The 22,662-nt window shown below is 37.1% G+C and overlaps 1 protein-coding gene across 3 annotated transcripts; it reads right to left on the bottom strand.

Annotated features, from left to right (window-relative positions):
• Window positions 1–17,241: 17,241 nt before the first annotated feature.
• hormad1 (HORMA domain containing 1) lies at window positions 17,242–22,579 on the bottom strand. Of its 3 annotated transcripts, XM_082150980.1 has the most exons (16): window positions 22,265–22,579; window positions 21,712–21,911; window positions 21,521–21,605; window positions 21,226–21,370; window positions 21,081–21,141; window positions 20,870–20,906; window positions 20,730–20,750; window positions 20,568–20,594; window positions 20,347–20,414; window positions 20,014–20,165; window positions 18,689–18,846; window positions 18,490–18,582; window positions 18,333–18,384; window positions 18,157–18,221; window positions 17,986–18,066; window positions 17,242–17,686 (listed from the first exon to the last, which is right to left on the bottom strand). In XM_082150980.1, the coding sequence occupies exons 3-16, from the start codon at window positions 21,551–21,553 to the stop codon at window positions 17,606–17,608; spliced, it is 1,074 nt and encodes a 357-aa protein (XP_082007106.1). In that variant the 5' UTR covers window positions 21,554–21,605; window positions 21,712–21,911; window positions 22,265–22,579; the 3' UTR covers window positions 17,242–17,605. The 3 variants fall into 3 exon arrangements, with proteins under 3 accessions (XP_082007106.1, XP_082007108.1, XP_082007107.1); XM_082150982.1 differs by lacking the exon at window positions 21,712–21,911; XM_082150981.1 differs by lacking the exon at window positions 22,265–22,579 and having other exon boundaries at window positions 21,712–21,985.
• Window positions 22,580–22,662: the final 83 nt, after the last annotated feature.

Below are 22,662 nucleotides of genomic sequence, written 5' to 3'. Positions count from 1 at the left end.
TTATAATTTTAAATAAACAGGAAAATATGCTACATCGAACACAGTTTAATCCAATTAAAAGGCCAAAACGTTTATGTACTATTAACTACGTTTTTATTTTCCCAAGCAGAAGGCAATTAACTGAAGCAACAAAGCGCATGGCCTGAGAGCGGTTCTTATCAGCTGTCAGCTTACAGTGTAGTGGACAATTAAAATAATAGTTTGCTCCTCAATCACAGAAGTGCTAAACAAGATCAATGCACTTGATCCAATGCGCACCTATGACCCTCTTTCTGAGAGTACACGCGACCTTTCCTAAAACACGCGACCTAATACACAACAAAATTACACTTCTGTCATATTTCCATTAAAAAAAGGCATTTAATACGCTGTGAGTTTGTGTGTATCAGGCAGAGAGAGAGAGAGAGATGGGAGTTGATGCGAGTAGGTGTTTGAAACTTGGAATATTAATCATATCTGTCTGTCAGTTTAATTTTTAGAGATGAGCAATTCTAGCGCTTGAAAAAATTTCCAGTGCGATTTGGGACCGCTGTCTTCCCGCAGCAGATGCTGCACTATCGATCCGCGCCGAGCAGGGCTGAGGGAGGGAGGGAGGGGTGTGTGTGTGTGTGTGTGTGTGCGTGCGTGCGTGCGGAGAGTGTGTGGCTGGAGGTAAAATGGTCAGCTCTTACCGCAAAAAAGGTCTGTTTGAGGGTCGAGGTGAAAGTTCACTCACTGCGGCTGGAGAGCTTGATTGAAGATAGAACACTCGAATGAAAACAACCTGACCCAGAGTGCACTGATAACCCTTTACACCCTTCATAATTTGTAATTTTGATAATATTAACATGCACATTTCCCTTAAACCTTTTAATAATGTTGTTATGCATTTTAGGGCATCTAGAAAAAGCAGCATAGCGTTAGGGTTAAATTGGAAAATTCAATTGTGTCAGTAGGCTAGTCTACTGTACGCTCGCGATATAATAATATAAAAAATTATAATAATATAGGCTAAACAATAGTCAATGATCATCAGTATCCCCATCATTGTGTAACAGTGACATTTCCTCTATACATGTTTTTTTTTTTTTTTTTTTGGCATCAAGGAGGTTTATTTTTAATATTATTTTAATATAATTTCATGTAGCCTACCATATGCTCTTGAGATTTTGCATGAATTAGAAAGAGCCTATCTGAGAGCAACATGTAAGGCATTGCAGATTATTATTCCCTTTCTCTGTCTGGGACGCGTATCAATGATCAAACATTGTTCAAAACAAACCGTGGAAATCAAAACAGCGGCCAGTGAGTTAGTAAATTATTTATACCTGTCTATTGAGTTCTTTGAGCCTTTGGTCGAGCCACGTCCTCCTCCCGAGTGGTGTATCAAGAGGCCTGCAGGTTAACACGTACATGAGGCTAAACGTACAGAGCTAAGCAGACAGATACTAACAGTGTGTGTTCTTGGAAAGTTGTTGCAGAGTTTAACCCCTTCTCATCATAATGTTAGGCCCACTATCTCGTCTTTCAGACGCCGTAGAGATTGTGTTAATTAGCTCATATCACTCAGTAGGCCTATAACGTCAGCAACATTTTATTTTATATATTATTTTATGTAGTGGCCTAAATGCGTAAAACTGAATAGATTAAATAATGAACATGCGACAGAACCACAATTGTTGCAGAAAAAAAGAAACACGCACACACGTAGCCTATATTTGTATTGTTTCTACGGAATAATTTTACAATTCAATGCAACACACAAAATGTAATCTGCATTACGAGGTTGCCTTTAGGCAGATCCGTTTGCATGCTTGGGATTTTCGGCCTCCTGATAAATCTCATGGAGATAAATGCTATTGATCACATTTGCAAACTGTCTTGTTTGTGTCGTTCTTGAAACCTTTGTGTCAGAATATTAGATTTTTTTGTTCATTTATTTTGTGAAAAGACATACAATATATGTTGAGAAATATTTATATAAATATTTAATAGACAATTTGAGATCAGTGTTTATAGCCTGATTGCAGATATCATGGGAAAAAAATATTTAAATAACATTGTTTTTTAGTTTTTTTAAAAAAACAAAAAACATTCTTTACAGGAGTATAACAAAATCTCCATCCAAGTTTTTCTGTTTGTCCTCGGATTGCAGCGCTAAGACACTATAATATAAAGCCTGAAAAAAATATTACAGTTAATCAAAGCCCTTTTTAAAAACCATAAGCAATCTAACAAATAAAAAACAACTAACACAAATCTGCTAATGCACTGTGATGAATGCGTCGTGCAAAACAATTCATGAAATTGTGCAACAAGCTTAAAAAAATAAAACAAATATTTTACTACTGTTAACCTACAATTATGTCGCTTATTATAACCAATTTCATTGAGAAGAGTTTAAGTATAGGTTACTAAATGTGAGCAACATTATTTACATTTCAGCAATATTTATTATCATATGTTTTTGTCTCCTGTTTTAGTGTTCATGTTTTATATCAATATTAATATTTTGGCTTCGGAAGCACAGGCCAATAGTACAAGAATAAATTAAATAAAACGATCATACAACCTAAAACGTGCGTTCAGATGCAAGCGGGTAAAGAAATTAATTTCGTCCAAAAATAATAGGACGCATGGTGAATAATAAAAAGAACTCGATCGATAAAAAAAAGTCAATAACTCAATTAACATTCTCAACCTCACGGAGAGCAGGCCTTATGAAACAGAAAAAGAAAATCATTTGAAAAATAAAACTTTGTGCGCCTGACTGTAATGATACACTGTAACTTTACAATTACAAACTTCTAACCGCGGGGATTATTTAAAAACCATTTAAAAAATTTGAAATTATATATCTATAAATATTCTAAATTATATATTTATTTATTTTGTATTTTATTTTATTTTATGGAAGATAAGATTAGCAAACTGCATCAGAAAAAAAAGTACAGGAATTTATTCATTATTCTTGGTATCCAAGAACCGTAGCGTATAGGCTGCACTTAACTTTCTTTGCTTGAATTTGCGTTTTAAAGTTAAAACTTAAGTTGACGAGTAAATCTTTATTTTAACTGTAAAAAAAAAAAATCTAGGCCTATGTACAGTATATCTTACATTAAAAACGATCTTACATCTAAGAGCATATTCATACAATACCGGTGTTTATGTCCACTGGATGCATTATTTTGTTTAGAAAAAAAAATCTGATTATGTTCATATGCCATACATATGCTTTTGTCCCGCAAGTCAATAATTAAATTAAATTCTTCACTAGAATTCACAATTAGGCTATATAAAGAATACAATACATTATAGGCCAACCTAGGCCTACATACATGTAGTTAGCCTATTTTATTTATGTAAAGGTATTTATTATAAAGGTTCAATATAAAGAGAACAGTTTTCAGACAAACCCTGAGAGATTTATAATTCTCACAAATGACAAGACTGTATTAGGGGAGTCTGCTGAATTATTATTAAGGTCATGCTCATATTCAGCTTTCAGTAACGTTTCACTAGTCACATTCACAAACTCAGCCACAGTGTTAAAGGATAATCTTTTCTATGATTTTACGATTTAACCTCTGAGCCACAGCAAGTGTTCAGCCGCATTCAAATGGGCGCGCGCCCGTGTATTTGGTTCTGTTTATCGATTGGTAAACGTGGGCGTGCTGCCAACATGCAGGATGGCAATTTATTATTACCATTGTGAATTATTAGCAATCGGAGTATAACAACTGGCATTGCATATTATACAGCACGTTTAATATAAATTGTTAAAATATATATATTTTTTTATATAGGCCTACTGCAAAGCGCTTAAATTCAAGTGAACCTATTAAAATTATACGCATTAAACAAAGTAGCCTATAGCATTTTAGCCCTTAGTTTAGATTTTGACGCAACACGATGATGCAATCCAGATTAATCAGAGTGGAATAAAAAAACATTTGAATCATTTTTAAATAATCTAACAACATTTCAATTGAGTTTTATTTGATATAATTATAATAATAAAAATAGCGTTACATTTGAGTTATTAAAATAATTTAAGATGCAAGGCCTTCTCCAAATCAAAGGTATCAGCATTAAATATAGGCTAAAGGAGCAGCCATTTCCAATCTAAAGCAATGCCTAAAACATCCCTGCCTCTGCCTCACAACACTGAACATACAAACACTTTAACATGATTCTGCTACATTTCCATTGCACTTTCATTCCAATTGAAGCACAAAATAACAACAGCAACAGCAGAGTACTTCAAACAAACACCCACATGCATTGCACAATATAAATACACATCTATGCAAACACAATGATCTGCTTTTTGTCCATGCAGAACAGCCACACATTCTCAGATTGTGAGTGAGGGTCTCACAGCATTGTTTGTGTGTTTATAAGATGTGTTCTGCACAAGGGTATATCCAGTCTAATAGATGCTCGGTGGGTGGGTGGGTGGAGGGACTGAAATTGCCTTGCAATCGGTTAGCATCCTTTTCCCTGCCCCTCTGTCTTCCATTTTTTTTCCTCTTCCCCTCTTTCTGTTTCTCCGTTCCTCTCTGCAGATGCTAGCGTCCATCTTCTCCATCACATCTCCAATTTTATCATAAGACAACGTTCTCCAGACCCCAGAAATCCCCCATTTTGCAAGTCGCACTCAGTGTCCATCTATTTCCACACAATTTGTCCTGTATCCATTTTGCTTTCCTGCCCAGCGATGTGGTGTCTTCTCTGTCTCAGTGTGCGTGTGGCTAGATGCGGTTTCTGTTCCTGCTCTTTTTAATCAGCATGTTAATAAGAAAGGTAACTAATCAATACGTTCAATGGCCTGGCGATTGATACCATCTCAGCCTCCCTCCCCTCTCTCTTTGACGTACACACACACACATACACACACTACACAAGCACAGAGGCTACAATAAACAGAAATAAATATAATTACAATGAGAGAATACTTTCTTTAGTTTTAGTTCAGTAATCTTCCAGTGATTTGTCTGATACTGGTATCTTTAAGGAATCTGAAGAGCAAAGGGAATTGAAATGGGTATTTCAGAGGGAATTCAAGAATTTGCTTTATTAAATGTGAGGGATCCGCAAACACAAAGGAATGATTTTTTCCCTTACATCAAAGCACAAAGTGATACACTTGAATCCCAACATCAACACCAAGAGTAAAAATATCTCTTAGTGAGTATGTGTGTTCCTCACCCCAGGGTAAGGTCTTCTACTACAAATGGCCAAATCCAGCAGGGCGGAAAGAGAAAAATGGCAGAGGATAAAGAGAATTCCCTCACAGAAGAACGTGTTTGGGGGGGAAAACATTAAACACACATGCAAACACTGAATGGCCTTTAAAGCTGACATTCTGCAGACCTGCGGTCTTGCTTTTCCTTCATGGTTGTTTCTTTGCAGTGTGTACACAGCAAAGTTCTCTTTTATGTTTGCATTTGGTTGACTTTGACTGTTTGCATGTTGTGCTGCCAGATCAGAGAACCTAGATTGTACATTCCTCTAAAGATAAAGTGGGTTTTTTTGATACAGGATATAAGGCAACACTTTTTAAAAAGGAATTTTCTGTTAAATGCAAGTTAAGCACACACAATCTAAAGCAATGCAAAGCAATGCCTCACAACACTGAACTTACACTTAAGCATGATTCTGCCTACTTTTACATTGCACAATCATTCCAAATGAAGCACAAAATAACAACAGCAACAGCAGAGTACTTCAAAGTTCTGTTTGCATTTGGTTGACTTTGACACACACGCACGCACACGCACACGCGCGCGCACACACACACACACACACACACACACACACACACACACACACACACACACACACACACACACACACACACACACACACACACACACACACACACACACACACACACACACACACACACACAAATACATTTAACTCGTCTCTTGTTTTATTAATTAATTTATTATTTAAAAGAAGCAAAACTCAAGGTTATGGTAAAACACAAAAAATATAACTGGATAGGGCAAATTTGGAGGATTTAAAAGCAGAAAGGTGAAGCTTATAATCTTATAAAAGCACTTAAATAAATTATTCTGGTAAAACTTATGCATTATTTGAGCTGTAAAGTTGTTGTCATTTTTACAGCCATTTTAGGCATTTTAGACGTATTAGGCATTCTGTCATGGCAAAAAAAAAGTTGTAAAATTGAATATAACTTTAAACTCAAGTTTAGTAACACATAATGTGTTACATAATTTACATATTGTGGCTAAACGTTTGAAACAGTGAATTGTTTTTATTGTTTATAGATTGGTCCCATTTACTTCCATTGTAAGTGTTTTTCTTCTTTCTTTTTTTTAAAGAAAAGGTCAAAATATATATTTTCTGGAACCCAGAATATTCCTTTAATGTGATATCTGAAAAATTCTGTCTTCATTTACTCACCCTCATGTCGCTGTATGACTTTCTTCAATGGAACACAAAAGAAGATATGAAGGTGAGAAAATATATTTCGAAGCCATGTAAATGATGACAGAATTTTCCTTTTATGGGTGAACTATCCCTTTAAGTAAAAGGTACAAGATACGTTTTCTAATTTCTACATATACAGTATCATTAAGCTTTACCCATCAAATGAGGCTTCTTTACATGCTTGGAATTATTAATGACTAATTGAAAAAAGCCTAAGTGCCATGTTCCAGAAATCTCTGATATAACAGAAGCCCTATCATATTTCTGGCACTGATGCAAGCTTGTGTTACAGCTCAAAGCTCTCTCGGAGTTTGGCGTGTGTGTGTGTGTGTGTGTGTGTGAGCGTCCCTAGAGAGGTTTAGAGTGACCACTGCCCCCTGACCCCCCCTTTACACTGTCACCCCACAACCCAAACCTCCATCAGAAATGCTCTAGTCACCTAGCAACAGAGGCCTAGTAGTCAGAGGTCAAAGACCAGGGGCTATCGCAGATATTACACACACTCCAAGAAACGTTAATATAGATCCCCAGAATTACAGTCATCCATTTTAAGAATTATGTCATGCCATCATTTTATACTGTATACATTAAGCCTCCATTTAAGCATTGTAAATCGACTGTCATGCTTGCACATGCACAGGAAATATAATGAGCCTCTCAGCATGAAAATAAAAAAAATGTTAGGGGTAACTAGTGTCCCCGCACAGTTTTGACACCAAAATCTTTGTTTTTCACTGAATGACAGCAAAGGGCAACGATGACCATTCCATTTCATCCAATCAAGAAAAGGTCACTGACCTCTGACCCCAGCTGACCACGAGGGGAGGATGGGCACGATCCAATCACCTTAAACAGTCCGAGGCAGCACGTCCAGTGTGGAAGGAGGTAATGAAAAGAGGGGGGTGGAGAAAGCGACCAAAGAATGGACGGGTGCAGATGCAGCATTAATCTGTGCTTTGATCGGGGCCTGCAGCACCTTGAATGGAGGGATGAAGAAGAAAAGAAGGATGAAAAACAGATTCACCTAGACTACATCTGTGCTGTATTTTAATCTGGTGGTGATGTGACTAAATTCACTTACCGCACTTTCACCCTGACATCATTCGAGAGGAGTTTAATCATCATTTTCGATTACACAGAAGGCATCACAATATGAGAATTTATGACCCTGATGAGTGACCTAATCCGCTTGTTAAGTAGTGACGTAAGGAATACTGTTTCTGAGTCCAAGCCTCTGCTCATTTAAATTGAGAACACTATCTCAACAGCAGGTTATGAGCACTATATATTCATATCATGGCATCACAGACACCAATGTTTTAATGAGTCATAAAAGATGAGTCACTGATTTTGGTATGAGGATACAGGTTAGTTTCGGTAGTATTACAGCAAGTGCATATTAAAACCGTGTGTTGTTTTGCTTTTGGACATGGAAATGGTAATGCGTAACATCAGGCATAAAAAGAGGAATACTGTCACCTTAGAAGGCCCATTCACACCAACTATAACGATAAAGAGCCCATCAGGGCCGGCCCGCGGCATAGGCGGTATAGGCAAATGCTAGGGGCGCCACTCATCCATAGGGGCGCCAGAATGAGTGAACGAGTGAATTTTTTTATTTTTTTATTTATTTTTTTATTTATATATAATACTATTTTAAAACCATTAATTCGAAATACTACCAAAAAAAAAAAAAAAAAAAGTCCGGCTCACCAATCGTCCCCCGCCCATCGAGTGCTTGAAGTGCGTCAGAAACAGAGCGCGCGCGATCAGTTGTTGGTAATTTGTTGTGTAGCGTGCGCGACTCCGCATCCAATGTAGACAGCACTGCTTTTGTTAACACACAGCTCGTAGAAACGGGCCTGGCAGCTCGCGCCAGTTCTAGACGCAGTGAAAGTTTCCTGATTGTGACGGAAGGCCGAATTTACATGAAACATTATAAATGAGCATAGTCTGCGATAGATACAGTGCCAAAAAGAAGAGAAGAGGATAAAAGGGGATAAAGACAGAGGTAAAGTGATGTAGTGAATGAACAATTTATGGCATAGGAGTAAGATACTGTAATTTCATGGCAGTTATTTTTACCTTAAACTTAATGTTAGCAGTTGTTCTGAGTTCTCCAGAGTCCCCAGACTGTGTGGTTTTGTAACAATCATGTCAGTTTTAAGACGCATTTTTTATTATCACTTTTTTATTAATGTTTTACTCTACAGTTGTGCAGTTGTGGGGATACAGTACAGGCCAAAAGTTTGGAAACATTACTATTTTTAATGTTTTTGAAAAAAGTTTCTTCTGCTCATCAAGCCTGCATTTATTTGATCAAAAATACAGAAAAAATTATAAATATTGTGATATATTATTACAATTTAAAATAATTGGTTTTCAATTTATTATACTTTAAATTATCATTTATTTCTGTGATGCAAAGCTGAATTTTCAGCATCATTACTCCAGTCTTCAGTGTCACATGTGACATCCAGTCTATCACATGATCCTTTAGAAATCATTTTAATATTCTGATTTATTATGAGTGTTGGACACAGTTCTGCTGCCTAATATATTTGATGAATAAAATGTTAAAAAGAACTGCATTTATTTAAAATAAAATAAAAATATTTTCTAATTATATAAATCATCTTTACGATCACTTTTTATCAATTTAACACATCCTTGCTGAATAAAAGTATTGATTTATTTCAACCAAAAAAAAAAAACCAACTGACCCCAAATTACTGACCAGTAGTGTATATTGTTGTTACAAAAGATTTCTATTTTTAAAACATTTAAAACATTTTTTTTTTTACTATTTATTTATCAAAGTATCCTAAAAAAGTATCACAGGTTATGAAAAAATATTAAGCAGCAGAACTGTTTCCAACTTTGATAATGAATCATCATATTAGAATGATTTCTAAAGGATCATGTGATAGACCGGATGTCACATGTGACACTGAAGACTGGAGTAATGATGCTGAAAATTCAGCTTTGCATCACAGAAATAAATGATAATTTAAAGTATAATAAATTGAAAACCAATTATTTTAAATTGTAATAATATATCACAATATTATTTTTTTTTCTGTATTTTTGATCAAATAAATGCAGGCTTGATGAGCAGAAGAAATTTCTTTCAAAAACATTAAAAATAGTAATGTTTCCAAACTTTTGGCCTGTACATTTTATGGCATAGTAATGATATTTATTTACAGGTTTATTCAAAATAGCAAAGTTCACATTAAATCTTTATTGTAAATCGTGCTATAAAAGATAATGGGGACTTGACTTGAATGCTATGTAATGCTCTTGGTATTTGTGTTTAGGCTGTAATGTACACACGTGTGTGTGTGTGTGTGTGTGTGTGTATATATATATATATATATATATATATATATATATATACATATATATATATATATATATATATATATGCTAAATCATGAACACAATGACGGGGTGAAATGGGCTGTGATGCATGGGGCGCCTGGTAAAATCTTGCCTAGGGCAGCAAATTGGTCAGGGCCGGCCCTGGAGCCCATGTTATTGCTAGTATGTTTTTTATGTTTTATTTTATCCAGTTATAATGAAAAATGTAAATGCTGTTTAAACTTGTGTGACAATTTTTTTAACAGCAATAAAATTGTTGTTAAAAAGAAAAGAAAACTATAACGATAAAGTTTTCATAATTGTTCTAATTATACAAGACACATTAACGAAACATTAAAAATATATTGTTGGAATCACTTTCGGAATCACTTTTTCCAGCTGATAAACAGCAAAAATATTGACAGCCGATCAGAATTTTTGAGAGCTCGAGCATTCACAGCAGCAGTGTGCGCATTTAATAAACACAACATTATGGTCTGTTGGTGTGGACCCTAATATAGTTTTTGCTGTAAACGGAGCTTAATGTTACCCTCTGAACGATGACACTAGCAATGCTTTATAGACATTTTATGAAGACCAAACAGGCCAGCTGCTCACAAAAAATGCTCCGAGATTAGGCAACTGCCACTCAATTCAAAAAGAAAAGGCCGTTCTGTACACACACACACACACACAGATGGTTGGTCAGCACGTGCCCGAAGGAGGGCAGAGCAGTGACCCTCAGCTGGACACTATGGCCAGGTCAGTGACACTCAATCCCTTCTTTCAGGCCAGCTGCTACTAGTTCTGTGCTAATGGCACCTCCCCGAACACACACACACACACACCCTTAGGCCCCCTCAATCTGCCTACACTGACCAGTGAAAAGGCAGGGAATGGGGTGGGGTGGAGGACAGCTGGACACTCGCCACTCTTTTGCCTCCTCAGGGGGTGTCCTAGTGTGTGTGGGTACATGTGAGCGAGAGAAAAGCTTAATAGCCTGGTGTGGATGAGAGCAATTGGAAACAAGAAGAGAAAAAAAAGAAGCAGGTCTGGCACACATAGACCCCACAGAGAGGCAATTAGCAAGTTAGCAATGACTGACTTTGGTTGGCTAGCAGATTTCCTTCTTAGATTTCCTTTTCTTGAAAGCGCTGTGACTAAATCTATCACCTGATGGCAAACTTAGTATTGCGGCTACTTTGGCTAAAGTACCCTAGCAACCTCAGGTCCAATGATCCACAGCTCCAGGCTGTCCAGTACCATGGACCGGGCTGAGCCAGACAGTCAATAAATCAATAGGTCACTCACGCACACGCACACACACACACACACACACACACACACACACACACACACACACACACACACACACACACACACACACACACACACACACACACACACACACACACACACACACACACACACACACACACACACACACACACACACACACACGTCACTGCAGGGCTGAGAGGCCACATGAAACTACCATTGATTGAAGGGGGTAGGGAGAGCGTTGACGGTCAGAACTGTGCATGTGTGTGAGGTTATGGGACTCACCTCAATTCCTAGCACTGCAATAGGGAGTTCAAAATGGCCTCAGCAATGCTTACACACTTAAATACACACACAGCAGAGGCGAAGGATCTTGGTGTGCCGGCCCGGTTCCCTTCTATCACACAATCCAAGTAAATGGAACCCTTTGAGTCTACTGTATCTCAGACTATATTTATCTAGGTATATAATATATCAGTTATTGGTTAATATTAGCATTTATTTATCTGTGTCATTGATATTAGATATGTAATTGCGCCCTCCCTTAAAGTTAGTCTTTAAAAACATAAAAATGTAATAACACTGTCAGAATGTATTCTTTCTTTTTAATATACATTATAATGTTTAGATGCCTAAATTCACTTGTAGCATTTAAAACGATTTTAGTCTGTGTTAATTTTAACACTGCCCTTTATCAGTTATTGGTCATAAAATTAAAATGTTTATCAGCTTATTGGAATTGGTAAAAAACACGGATGCATCCTCATTTATAACTATTTGAACTACTTTTAAAGATGTAGATTTCTTCCAATGCCTTTTAAAAATAAAGTTTCTTTATTGGAATTGATGGTTCTATGAAGAACTTTGAATATCCTTGGAACCTTTCAAATGCACAAAAAGATCTTTCTAGTGGAAAAAGGTCCTTTGGATTATTAAAATGTTCTTTACACTAAGGAAAAAAATTGGTTCTTTTAATAATTGTTCACTTTGCGAAACTCAGGTTTGTTCTTCTAAGGTGTTGCTGTGAAAACCCCCCTTTTGGAATCTTTATTTTTAATGAAAGTGTAGGCAGAATATACTATCTTCCTGTGCATGTTATTTCAAGTCATCATAAAATCTAGATGTTCCATGTTATGACTAGTCAAGCCATTTGACTCCTTGAACGTGACCCATATTCACATAGATTACGTCTAAGAGGATTCTTGTGTTAAGTTGGCTGGCTTCAGTGTTAAGTTGTCTGCTGATCTGCTCTTTGTTGCAGCGTTTTGCTCACTCATGCGCCCATTGAAAAAAAAAGCCTTAGCCTGTTCTTCTTTGGCTCTCTTTTATGACCTCATCAAGTCAACGACTGCAGCATTGAACATGTTTACTTGACCTACAAATTGGGGTCAACGCAAAGTAAAGTCCCGTGCAAAGAACAAGGAGAAATAGTGGCCAATGAGACAAAGATATTGAGCACAAATTCAAAATCCTATGTTTTTTAGGGGAAGCATATGCAAATTGCATTGACAAGAACACATGTAAAATACATCAAATGTTAACCCTTTTTAGATGGCACTACGAGGTGGCAGGGAGTAGGAGACAGGTGTAAATAAACGCTGGGGCTCTGTCCTTGCTCTTGTTAGTTGCCATGGCAATGGCTGATAGAGCATCCTATCGATCGCACTGTCCAGTCTGAATTGTGCAGCCCCTGAACCCACGTTTTTTCCCCTCTGTGTGGTGATGGGTGTGGATCAATACCTGATATTGTATGCCTCTTTTGCCTTGCGTCTCTCATGGCCTCCATAATGGTAATGATAGTGAGAGGGAAGGAAAATTAAAGGAAGAAGCAAGATACAATGGTAAAAAGAGACAGCTGGCTCTATTTCATTACAAGTGCAAAGAAAAAAAAAACTACAGTTCCTTCTAGGTTCGAAAAGGCACGCTTTTAAAAAACAAAAGAGAGCCATCATGACACTTTGCCTGTGTTATTCACAATCATTGTACGGCACTCCAGAATTGCCATAAGCTGCACTGTGTACGGCCCACACAGGATTCGCTTTCCCCAGCACGGAAAATGTCACATCTGATTTTTCCGCACATCTCCCTCTCTGCATATGCGAACAGCCACACGGCATTTACCTAATGTAAGGCCGTTTAGTCCAGCCATTGCTTTGACTGTTATACAAATCAGACTGGCCTGGAAGTCCATACTGCTCCGGTTCAGTAAAAGCTTGTGAAGGAGAGCGAGGCACGGAGGAGGACCTGCGGGAGCTCGTTTAAATCTGGCCTGAGGGATCCCTGCAGCTAGAGGTCACGGTTGGAGCCACCGGCACTGGATTTAAAGGTGGGGCTCCTTAAGGTGCCTCTGTTGCCCCGAGGCACGGCCATCACAATTCCTGCAGTGCTGGAAATGAAAGGCGGTCTAGGACAAAGGCCCTTTCCTTGCTTATGGCCACTGCTCAGAAAAATTACTCAAATGATTGAGATGTCGGTTACATCTTTCTTTTTCCATCTGTCCTCCCCAGTAACACCCTAGTGTGAGTTTAAGAAGAATTATTAGCGGAATGACATTTTGAGTCAAAATATATTAGTTTTATAGTACTAGTGTGCAAATACCAATTCCTGAACATTTAAACGTCTGTTAATTTTGTATACAGCCTACATTCAAAACATCAGTACAGTTCTATGTGTGTTAAAGCAAACATTTTAGTGTATTGACTCACATGTTTCCTAAGAATAATGTTTACTGATAATGCAAAAAGATATATATATATATATTTTTTAACATATGCACTTCCGTCATCTCAGGCCGAGGAGTCCTCGATCTCTAGAGACCTGACTGAAGTCGCTCGAGCTGTTTCTGTGTTTCTATCAGTGCTGCATGGATTTGGCTGTTCGCCTGGAGTACTGAGAACTGTGCAGCAGTACAAATGTAAATCTGTGTTCCACGGGGAAGGAGTGTGAGGGGGAGCGGAGTGGCTGCCCTCGCATCCCTGCGAGATGAAAACCCATCCACTCGGAGAGGCACAGCGGCTACCGGGGCAGAAGTCAGGCGCGGTGGGGCCGGGCATGTGGGAGAGAGGAGTGATGGAGGGAAAGTTTTCTCTGCCTCCAGGCGCTCTGCATATGTTGTGAGAGTAAGAGCCTGCAGTGAACTTGGCAGCACACTTCAAAACTTTATGGAGCAGACGTGCACACTGCATCCTAATACGAGCTGTGTCTTGATGCGTGATTCGGGATTCTTGAGATTTGTCAGACGCGGTGCCGTGAATTTTTTTTTTCTTGAATTCTTGGCTCCACGATATGAGATTTTGCTCGCCTACATTTTGTTTAAAGAGTGGCTTCTCATTGGGTTTGCTTTTTTTCCTCAAAGCACACAGATGCATTGCTGAATTAATCATAGTTGATGTTTATCACATTTGGGTACAGTGTAAATTTAGCTACCAAAGTTTTAACTCAGGCCAAATTACATAACCACTTAGTGAGTCATGTTTAAAATTGAAAGAAATAGAATTTTCAATTTAAAAATTGAAACTATAATAACTATAATAAACTATCATTTACTCCCCTTCATGCCGTTCCAAATCGGTATGACTTTCTTTCTTCTGTGGAATAATAAATGTTAATGGGGTCCAATAGTGTTTTAAAAAAAAAAGTCATACAGGTTTGGAACAACATGAGAATTGATTATTATTATTTTTAATAAATGATCAAATCATTATTATTATATTATCTATGTATAAACTATTATTAAAAATAAATAAGTGCTTTTTTAACACGAGTCATTGACTGATTACCTGAACAGCTACACTAGATGAAATCTCTGATATTTAACATTTCACCTGCCAAAAAGAAAAGAAAAAAAGAAGTGAATTATTACTGACCCAAAATCAGTTTTGTATTTTAAAATACTGCTTCTAGTCTAATGTAAGACAGATAGCACTGGTCCTGGATCTATGGGTGGGCAGCTCCTGTATTCAATTCGAAGTCCACGTTAGTGAGCCACTCCGTCCTGTCCAGGAGCTCCATTCACTTCAGTCAATAGTTATTTATCATCCAACATATTAGCGATTGCAGTGTCGATATGAAGTCCTGCGCTGAAATTAGTCAGTGCCAAGTCTGTAACTACAGCCCAAGGTCAGACACGCACTCCACTGACAGGAGTGATGGTCCGCAGCTCACAGGCACATACATCCAGCCCAAGGTCAAGTGTACGGCACTGCTATTTCAGAAGGGACACGCGTGTAAAACACTCTGTCATGTTGAGAGATGCCAAGCATGAATTCAGCTTGGTCTAGATGCATTTTATCACATGCTTTGGATACTAATCAATATGGTAAAAGTGGAAGCCACTCTGAAAGATTCAACTATTGTTATGTTTGGTCAGCGATAAAGTTGCAATTTGCATCCATATGTGATTTCTCTCAACATATCAGACTGTCTGATCATATATATATATGCATGATTGCACTGCAAAAATTGCCTTGATATTTGAATTGCACTGATTCAGATACGAACAATGGAAAAGCAAAAACAAACACACAACTATGGCTATTAAGATGTCCGACTATTTGCTGTATATATTAATTTGAATCATACTGAACTATCTTCTGTACTTGTATTAAAATGTGAGCTTGTTTAAACGGTTTTGTTGGCATCCTTTAAAAAAATTAAATTGCACTAAAAGTTTAGCCAAGCTGCTAAGCTGAAGAATTGCTAATCAGCAGCAAAAAAAAATCTACCCTTCTGGCAAGGTCAGGGGATCACAGTCCCCTGCTAAATGTCCAAAGACCCCCCCTACCAGAAGCCCTGAGGGGAGATATCACCCCCCACACAGATACACAGCCTGACAGCAGCTAACTTGGTTCGATTGCTTGGTCCAAACTCCAGAATGACTTCCCCTACCCTCCCCCTTCCCCCACAGGTCTCTTTTTACATGGTACATTTTAGGTCCAAACTGCGTTATGTTCGCATCACCAATGTTAGAGCAAACAGGAAGAGGAGATGCTAAACAGATCAAATTCTGTCAAAAACCGAAAGCTCGAGTGTGAAAGCAAAAGGGCGAAGGGGCTTCTGCTGTCTCTGTTCAGTGATAAATCAAGTCCCTAATACAGTGTTTCACAGCCAAGCCTGAAACTGCGGATCTGGAATTGGAGTTCGAGACACTTTTGTCTCTAGCCAAATTCTTAGTCCACTCAGGCAATGAGCCAACAAATATTCTGGATCTAGATAAAGCGAAAACTGTTGTAAACAGGGACTACTGCTTATATATTATTGTTACCATGGAGATATCCAGAATATGTTTGCAAATAAAAACTTTGCTATATGAGCTACGACCAAATTGAGAGGTTGCAGCCTCTGAACTGGGATGCAGTCGTTGTGTGTTTTTTCAAGTAGGTGTGATAAAAGATAATAAAAAAATTATATGTTATAATTTAGATTGATATTGCATGTACAAAAATACAGCAGTCACTATTCTGCACTTTATATCTTCATCTAACAGGGAACAGTCTCAGTACGTTGGCTAACATTCTGGCAAGGTTCTCTCAAAGTTATGAATAAACGTTCTTCCAGTAACGTTAACATAATGTTAATTCAAAGTTATCTGGTCTTTAATAATGTTTTCAAAACATTAGCACAAAACCATTATCTCTACATCAATTATGGAATGTTTTATTATTCCTATAATGTTTGTAAACTAGAATGTTTCCTTAATGTTCGCACAACCAAGAAAAAACATTTTGAAAAAAACATTAAAAAAACTGGACGTTATGATCGTTCAGAGAACATTTGGAAATAATGTTAACTTAATGTGAAAGTTAGCAAAACATTCTTAGAACATATTTTTGTTAGCAGTGTCTTTACATATATGCTGCTAATAATTTTCTGAGTTCATACTTTTTGTATGTAATTTACAAATTGTCAAAACAGCGCAAAAAGTATTTTCTGTGTCTGCATGTATAGATTATTTTAGTATGTCACTTTGGTTCTGCAAGTCAAAGTAACCTTGTAGTAAATATCAGACTGAAAATGAAAATGTGTTGCTTGTCTGTACAGATCAGCATCAGGAAACAAAGCCAAATCTAGCTCACATGTCTGTACCCCTCTAGACATATATCCTAAAGTGCATTATTTATCAAATTATATCACTCGATCATCCGTAAAACTGTCTGCTTCACAACAAAAAACGGCATGTTTTTATTGGAGTCATTGTTTTGATACAATGTGCATGCTGCCATCTAGTGGACTAATAACTATGCCATCTAGTGACTAAAATCAAACAATGCTCCTAAAATGTCCTGGCACTGAAAGCAAATTAGGACTATTCAAATGTATCTCAAAGAATATTAACATATGTAACAAAATACACAATTTAGAACTCATCATGTTATCGTATGCAAATGAACCATAAAACTTGTTTTACAAAGCATTTCTGCTACTGAATTAATCAAACCAAAATACATTAAACAGCATACATCATGGGTCAGTATGTTGCTGTGTGATCGTACTGGAAATATTGTGTGTCTTAGTTAAAGTGTTACTTGGGTACACTGACTTTGCGCCTCTTCGGGGCACATGGCTGGGGATCTTGGCTTAGCGGGAACTGTAACTGAGAGATCTGCAGAGATACCGGAAGTGCATTTAGTTGTGGTACACTACAGTTCATCAGAACATGAACACTTGAATAACCTGTTTTAAAGTGATAAACTAATCTGTTTACTTAACAATTTTTTCCTAACTCTGATTGCATGATAGAGCCGTCAGAATGAGAAATGTTGCATGAAGCTAAACTTTGCATTTAAATTCAACGACTAATAAAAAATACACACAAAGTTCCAGTGATTATACTGGTAAATGTGATAAAAGTCCAACAAACATGACAACACAAACACGGGGCATGGACATTGTATTTCCCACCTGAGGCTCAAAGATACGTCCACTTCTGGTCTTCCTGGCGTCCACCTTAAGATCAGCAGTTTTCTTTACCAGATTGTCCATCTAAAATAAACATCGCATAATTAAACACAACTTCCTTTCATACACACAGGCCACTAGAGCAGACTGTGATGGGGAATTGTGTAGCGCTACCTTTGCATTTGTTGTAAGATCCTCCTTGCTGTTTCTGTGAGGCTGTTGTGAGTTCTCCTGAGTTTCTGTAAATGGTGACAGACCATGAGTAATGGTTGCTGGGAGTTAGTGGTGATTACCTTGATTAGGTTCATAACAATGTCTTTAAACTGGCAAACACAGAGTGTAACATTCACCTGAGATTTCAATGCCAGCATCAGTGATGACATTCTCCTTTGTCATAAACTCCTGTGAGCAAATAAGTCCATCATTTGAGACGAATACTCACATTTTGTAAAGTTAAGGCAGAAAAGACACTGAGGAAATATCTGATAATTATTGAAAGGACCCCACCTGCTGAACTGAAGTTTCAGACATCGCCCCATCCTCAAACATTTTCAAAGACCATTTCGTACTCACGCATACTTCCACATCATCTTCATCGGGCTGTTCACGCACATAAATACATGTATAGTATTGATCACATCTTTACAGGACTGATATTATATTTTCTGCCAGGCATATCAGTAGGCGCCTAGCTTCTTTATCTCACCGGATCAAGTCTCTTCCGCTCAGTGGTGACGTTCATTCTGAGGCTATGAAAAGGTGTGACCACCTCTCCCATGGTCAGATTTACTGGTTCCCTCTCAAATATCAGTGTCCCGTTGTCATCCTCCTTAAAGCCAGGTGGCTGATACTCCTGGGGAGTCACTGAAACCCAAATACACGTTGAATAATAAAACACCAATACTAGAGGTGCCCAAACCATTTACTAAGAAAAGTCAACAATCAAACTCGACTGTGGGTTAAAAGTAAATGTTGCACTATATTCAAATATATCATATTCAAATGTAAATAAAAAAAAAAAAACAAATGAACTTATTTTCTCTACATTGATCGATCTCTATTCTGGACTTGCACACAAAAAACTGCATTGCAATAATTTCCTAAAATGTAATTTGTGTGGAAATATTATGAAGTCTGTAAACAGGACATTAACACAGGCCAGAGATGGAACACACCAAGGACGGACGCAAAGAAGAGCACACAGACGCACACAGCAAGCTAAATGTTCGTGATGCTCGAAATATAGAAAAAAATATATAGAAATATTAAATTGGGGTGGGGTGGGGGGTTATATGAATGTATCTCTGAAGGGAGCTGTCTTCAGAAAAGTTTGGATGGCATTTTATTTCCCTATTACCTGCGTATAAAAAAGTGTTCATAAGCGCAGCGTTGCTTTGTGTTCAGCGGTACCTAAAGAAACTGCTGCAGTTAAGCACCTCCTACTGTCAGAGAGACAATTTGCATTTTCGTTCAGTCAGCCTGCTGTTTTTGTTTTGTGCAAGTGTGTCTTAATATCACAAATCTGAAGTCAGACCATTCTATTTTTGCTTTGAATCTTGAAATGATCTACTTCAAGTATCTAAAAATCTAATTCAAATAAAAAACTATTGCTCATGCTACATGTGTGTAGCATCTTTTGTTTGGATTGTGATTAAAATGCAGTAGTTGACTTTAATTTCAAATGGCTATAGATATTTTTTGTTTAAGGCCAGTGTGCCTGTTATAGAGCAAATAAACAACTTTTTTTTTTTGCTTAAAAAAAAAAAAAAAGCTAAATTTTGGCCATTGGGCAATTTGCTTGTAAAAAAAAAAAACCGAAATTGGAATCAGCCATGAAAAATCATGATCTATGTCTACATTATCTACATCACTACAAAAATGTTAAATAATGAAACAAAAAGATAAATTAGAAATAAAGAAATGCTTCAAGGATATGATCACAGGCCAACATTGGCCGGCGGGAAATAAAAGACAAACAATGCACTTCAAGAGCATGGTACAGTCTGTAGCAGATAGCAAGCATAGACTTACCCTCATCATAGTAGAAGAGTTTCATGTTGAGGCAGACGTCATCAGGCAGTGGGCCGAGATTTTGCATCAGCATGTAAAGTTTACGCACCAGAAGCATACTGGATTTCTGGGTGTTGTCACAGGCCATTTTAGTCAGGCTCTGCCCGCTTTTGCTGAAAACACAGATATTTATTTTCACAAGAGGAAACATTAACATGTGGTAGTAAATAATACTGCTTGAAAAATGATATTAGGACAGGCTATGCAAGTAATGTATTTTGGGCTGTAATATTTAGTATTTTGGGGTTGTAATCCATCATATAGTTTTGTTAACTACTCAAAAAGATATGCCACCTCTCAAAGTCCATCTGAGGTCCTTTCTCTGTGTATCTGACTTTAAACTGGTAACACTCAGTCACTTTCTGCAAAAAAAAAGCAAGACGTAAAAATGCACATTCAAAGTCTGAAATACACAACACAAGGTCGTCATGAAATGATTTAATGAGCATTATATTAAAAAAGAAGTTAAGTAACATTGTATGGCATTCAATCAAAAAAAGAGAACGTCTGATCACCTGTGGATTGTCTGGATCACAGTAAATCTACAAGTAAAAAATAGTCAATTTTTTTTATTATTATATTATAAGCTATATCATATAAACTATTATACTTCTGCATGCAACATATAGTCTTAAATTGATTACTGTTAGTTTTCAAATCAATTAGTTAATACTCACTGATAGAAGAACCATGCGCAGCTGATAAAGCAACACAGATGCAAAAAGGTCAAAGGTTACTAACAGTGTTGACATCAGTCATATAACTGGTTTAGAAATCATAAAGAAAACTGCAGAAGTGTGTAAAAGCACAGACTTACGTATCTTCTTTGAAGTGCATCAAAGCACCCCTGCAACCTGAATAGTTGGAGGTGAGATGTAGTCATGTAGTTTTGCCTAGATGTTCTCTAAACATATTACACTTACAAATGTATGTATATGTAGTTTCATTTTTAATGTTTTACTCATTCTTTTTCATGAAGGGAATGTGAAAACATGAGTGTGTCAACTGTCCACTGGCTTAGCGCTTACCACTGAACAATCTGCTGAGCACCAGGGCAGCTATGCTCTCGCAGTATCAGGACTTTCAGCTCTGTGAAAAAGAAAGGAGAAAAAACACAAAATTTATGTTATAGTAATGAAATCATGAAGGATTTGTTACCTGCTCCACTTTTACCTCCAACATATTTGCGTCCATATGCCTTTTCTGGGAAAAGACCCCTGAGGTAAGTGATGCTTGAGACAGCAATGGCTAGAAGTTTTTTCACAAGCACCAGCGACTGCTGTTCGGTGGACACCACATCTGGCAACATCTGACAGTTCTGGAAAAACACACAAAAACACATTCAGTAAGCAAGATACTGTTATATTTACAACTTATGGACATGCTAGCAAAAGCCTAGACAAGCTCGTTTTAAAAAGTTGGTGGTATGTGCTGGTTTAGAGAAAACAAATATGTACATTAACGTTACCTGAACAGTTCGCAGTTTCTGTTCACATGCCATGATGATGATGATGATTGTAACAGAACACCAGTCAAAAGCCAAAAATAAGCATCTGCAAATATAAGGTGCGATTGCTTCAGTTACTGGCTTCATGACTTTTCAGCAAAATTTCTGTTACTCAAAAACACATAACCGTGAAAAGAATATAATTATCTTACCAAATAAAGTTGGTAATAAAGATGGCTTTGTAGGACAGTTAAATTTTAAAAAAGAGGAAATATCCTAAAAACGTATAATAGCATTTACGCAGGCCTGTTTTACCTCAACCGACGTACTAACTGTGGTGTCGCTCACTCTCGCGCGAACACGCGCCATCTCCCGCCATAAACTCCAATGTCATAAAAATAAAAGAAGAAATCTGTCGAAACATTAGTAGTACTACTAGGAATCTAGGATAACACCAAAATGTGAACTCTCTTATTAATTCCTGTCTAATTATATCTAAGTACCTTATAAACAAGGAATCAAATGCTAAGTTATTTATACAGAAATATTAAATTATGCAAATAATTATAGCAATAAAGCATTATTTCTTCATTTGAAAAACAGCAACGCGTACTTTGGCTTTATGTAACTTTTTTTTTTAAATCGTTCCTTTTTTAAGTTTTATTTTATTTTATTTAAAGTGTAAAGTTTTTGATTTTCTAATTTTGAACTGGTGACAATACATTAACAAAAATACAGTATATTGATAATCAGCACATTTCTTACCTCAGTGCAGTTGTGCAGGGAAAAGACTATAATACATTTAGTAGTGTGGGGGATAGCAGATTCAAAGGCACTGTAGCTTGATTGGTCATTGGAAATCTAATAAAATGCATTTTTGAAGAATTGTATGAAGTCTTCTTAAGCCTATATAGGCCTTAAAATTACTATTTAAAATTGTTTAATTATAAGGTCTCTCCTAGATAACAATATAGTCGCAGGCTAAATTTTCCACATTGAAAACCTATTGAGAATTTGTATTAAAATCCCTGTAGATTTGAATATAAATTAACAGTTTCAATAGCCCTATCTAATCTTTATTATTGCGTGAGCTCGCAAAGGCATTGTAGCTTACCATTGGTCACTTATTTATTTTGATATGACTATTGGAACTCTATTGGCTG

The sequence above is a fragment of the Leuciscus leuciscus genome (assembly GCF_965113295.1).
Source record: "Leuciscus leuciscus genome assembly, chromosome: 20".
Classification (NCBI taxonomy): Eukaryota; Metazoa; Chordata; class Actinopteri; order Cypriniformes; family Leuciscidae; genus Leuciscus; species Leuciscus leuciscus.
Note: the sequence above shows the minus strand (reverse complement) of the source record. Positions and strands in the feature narration are given on the sequence as shown.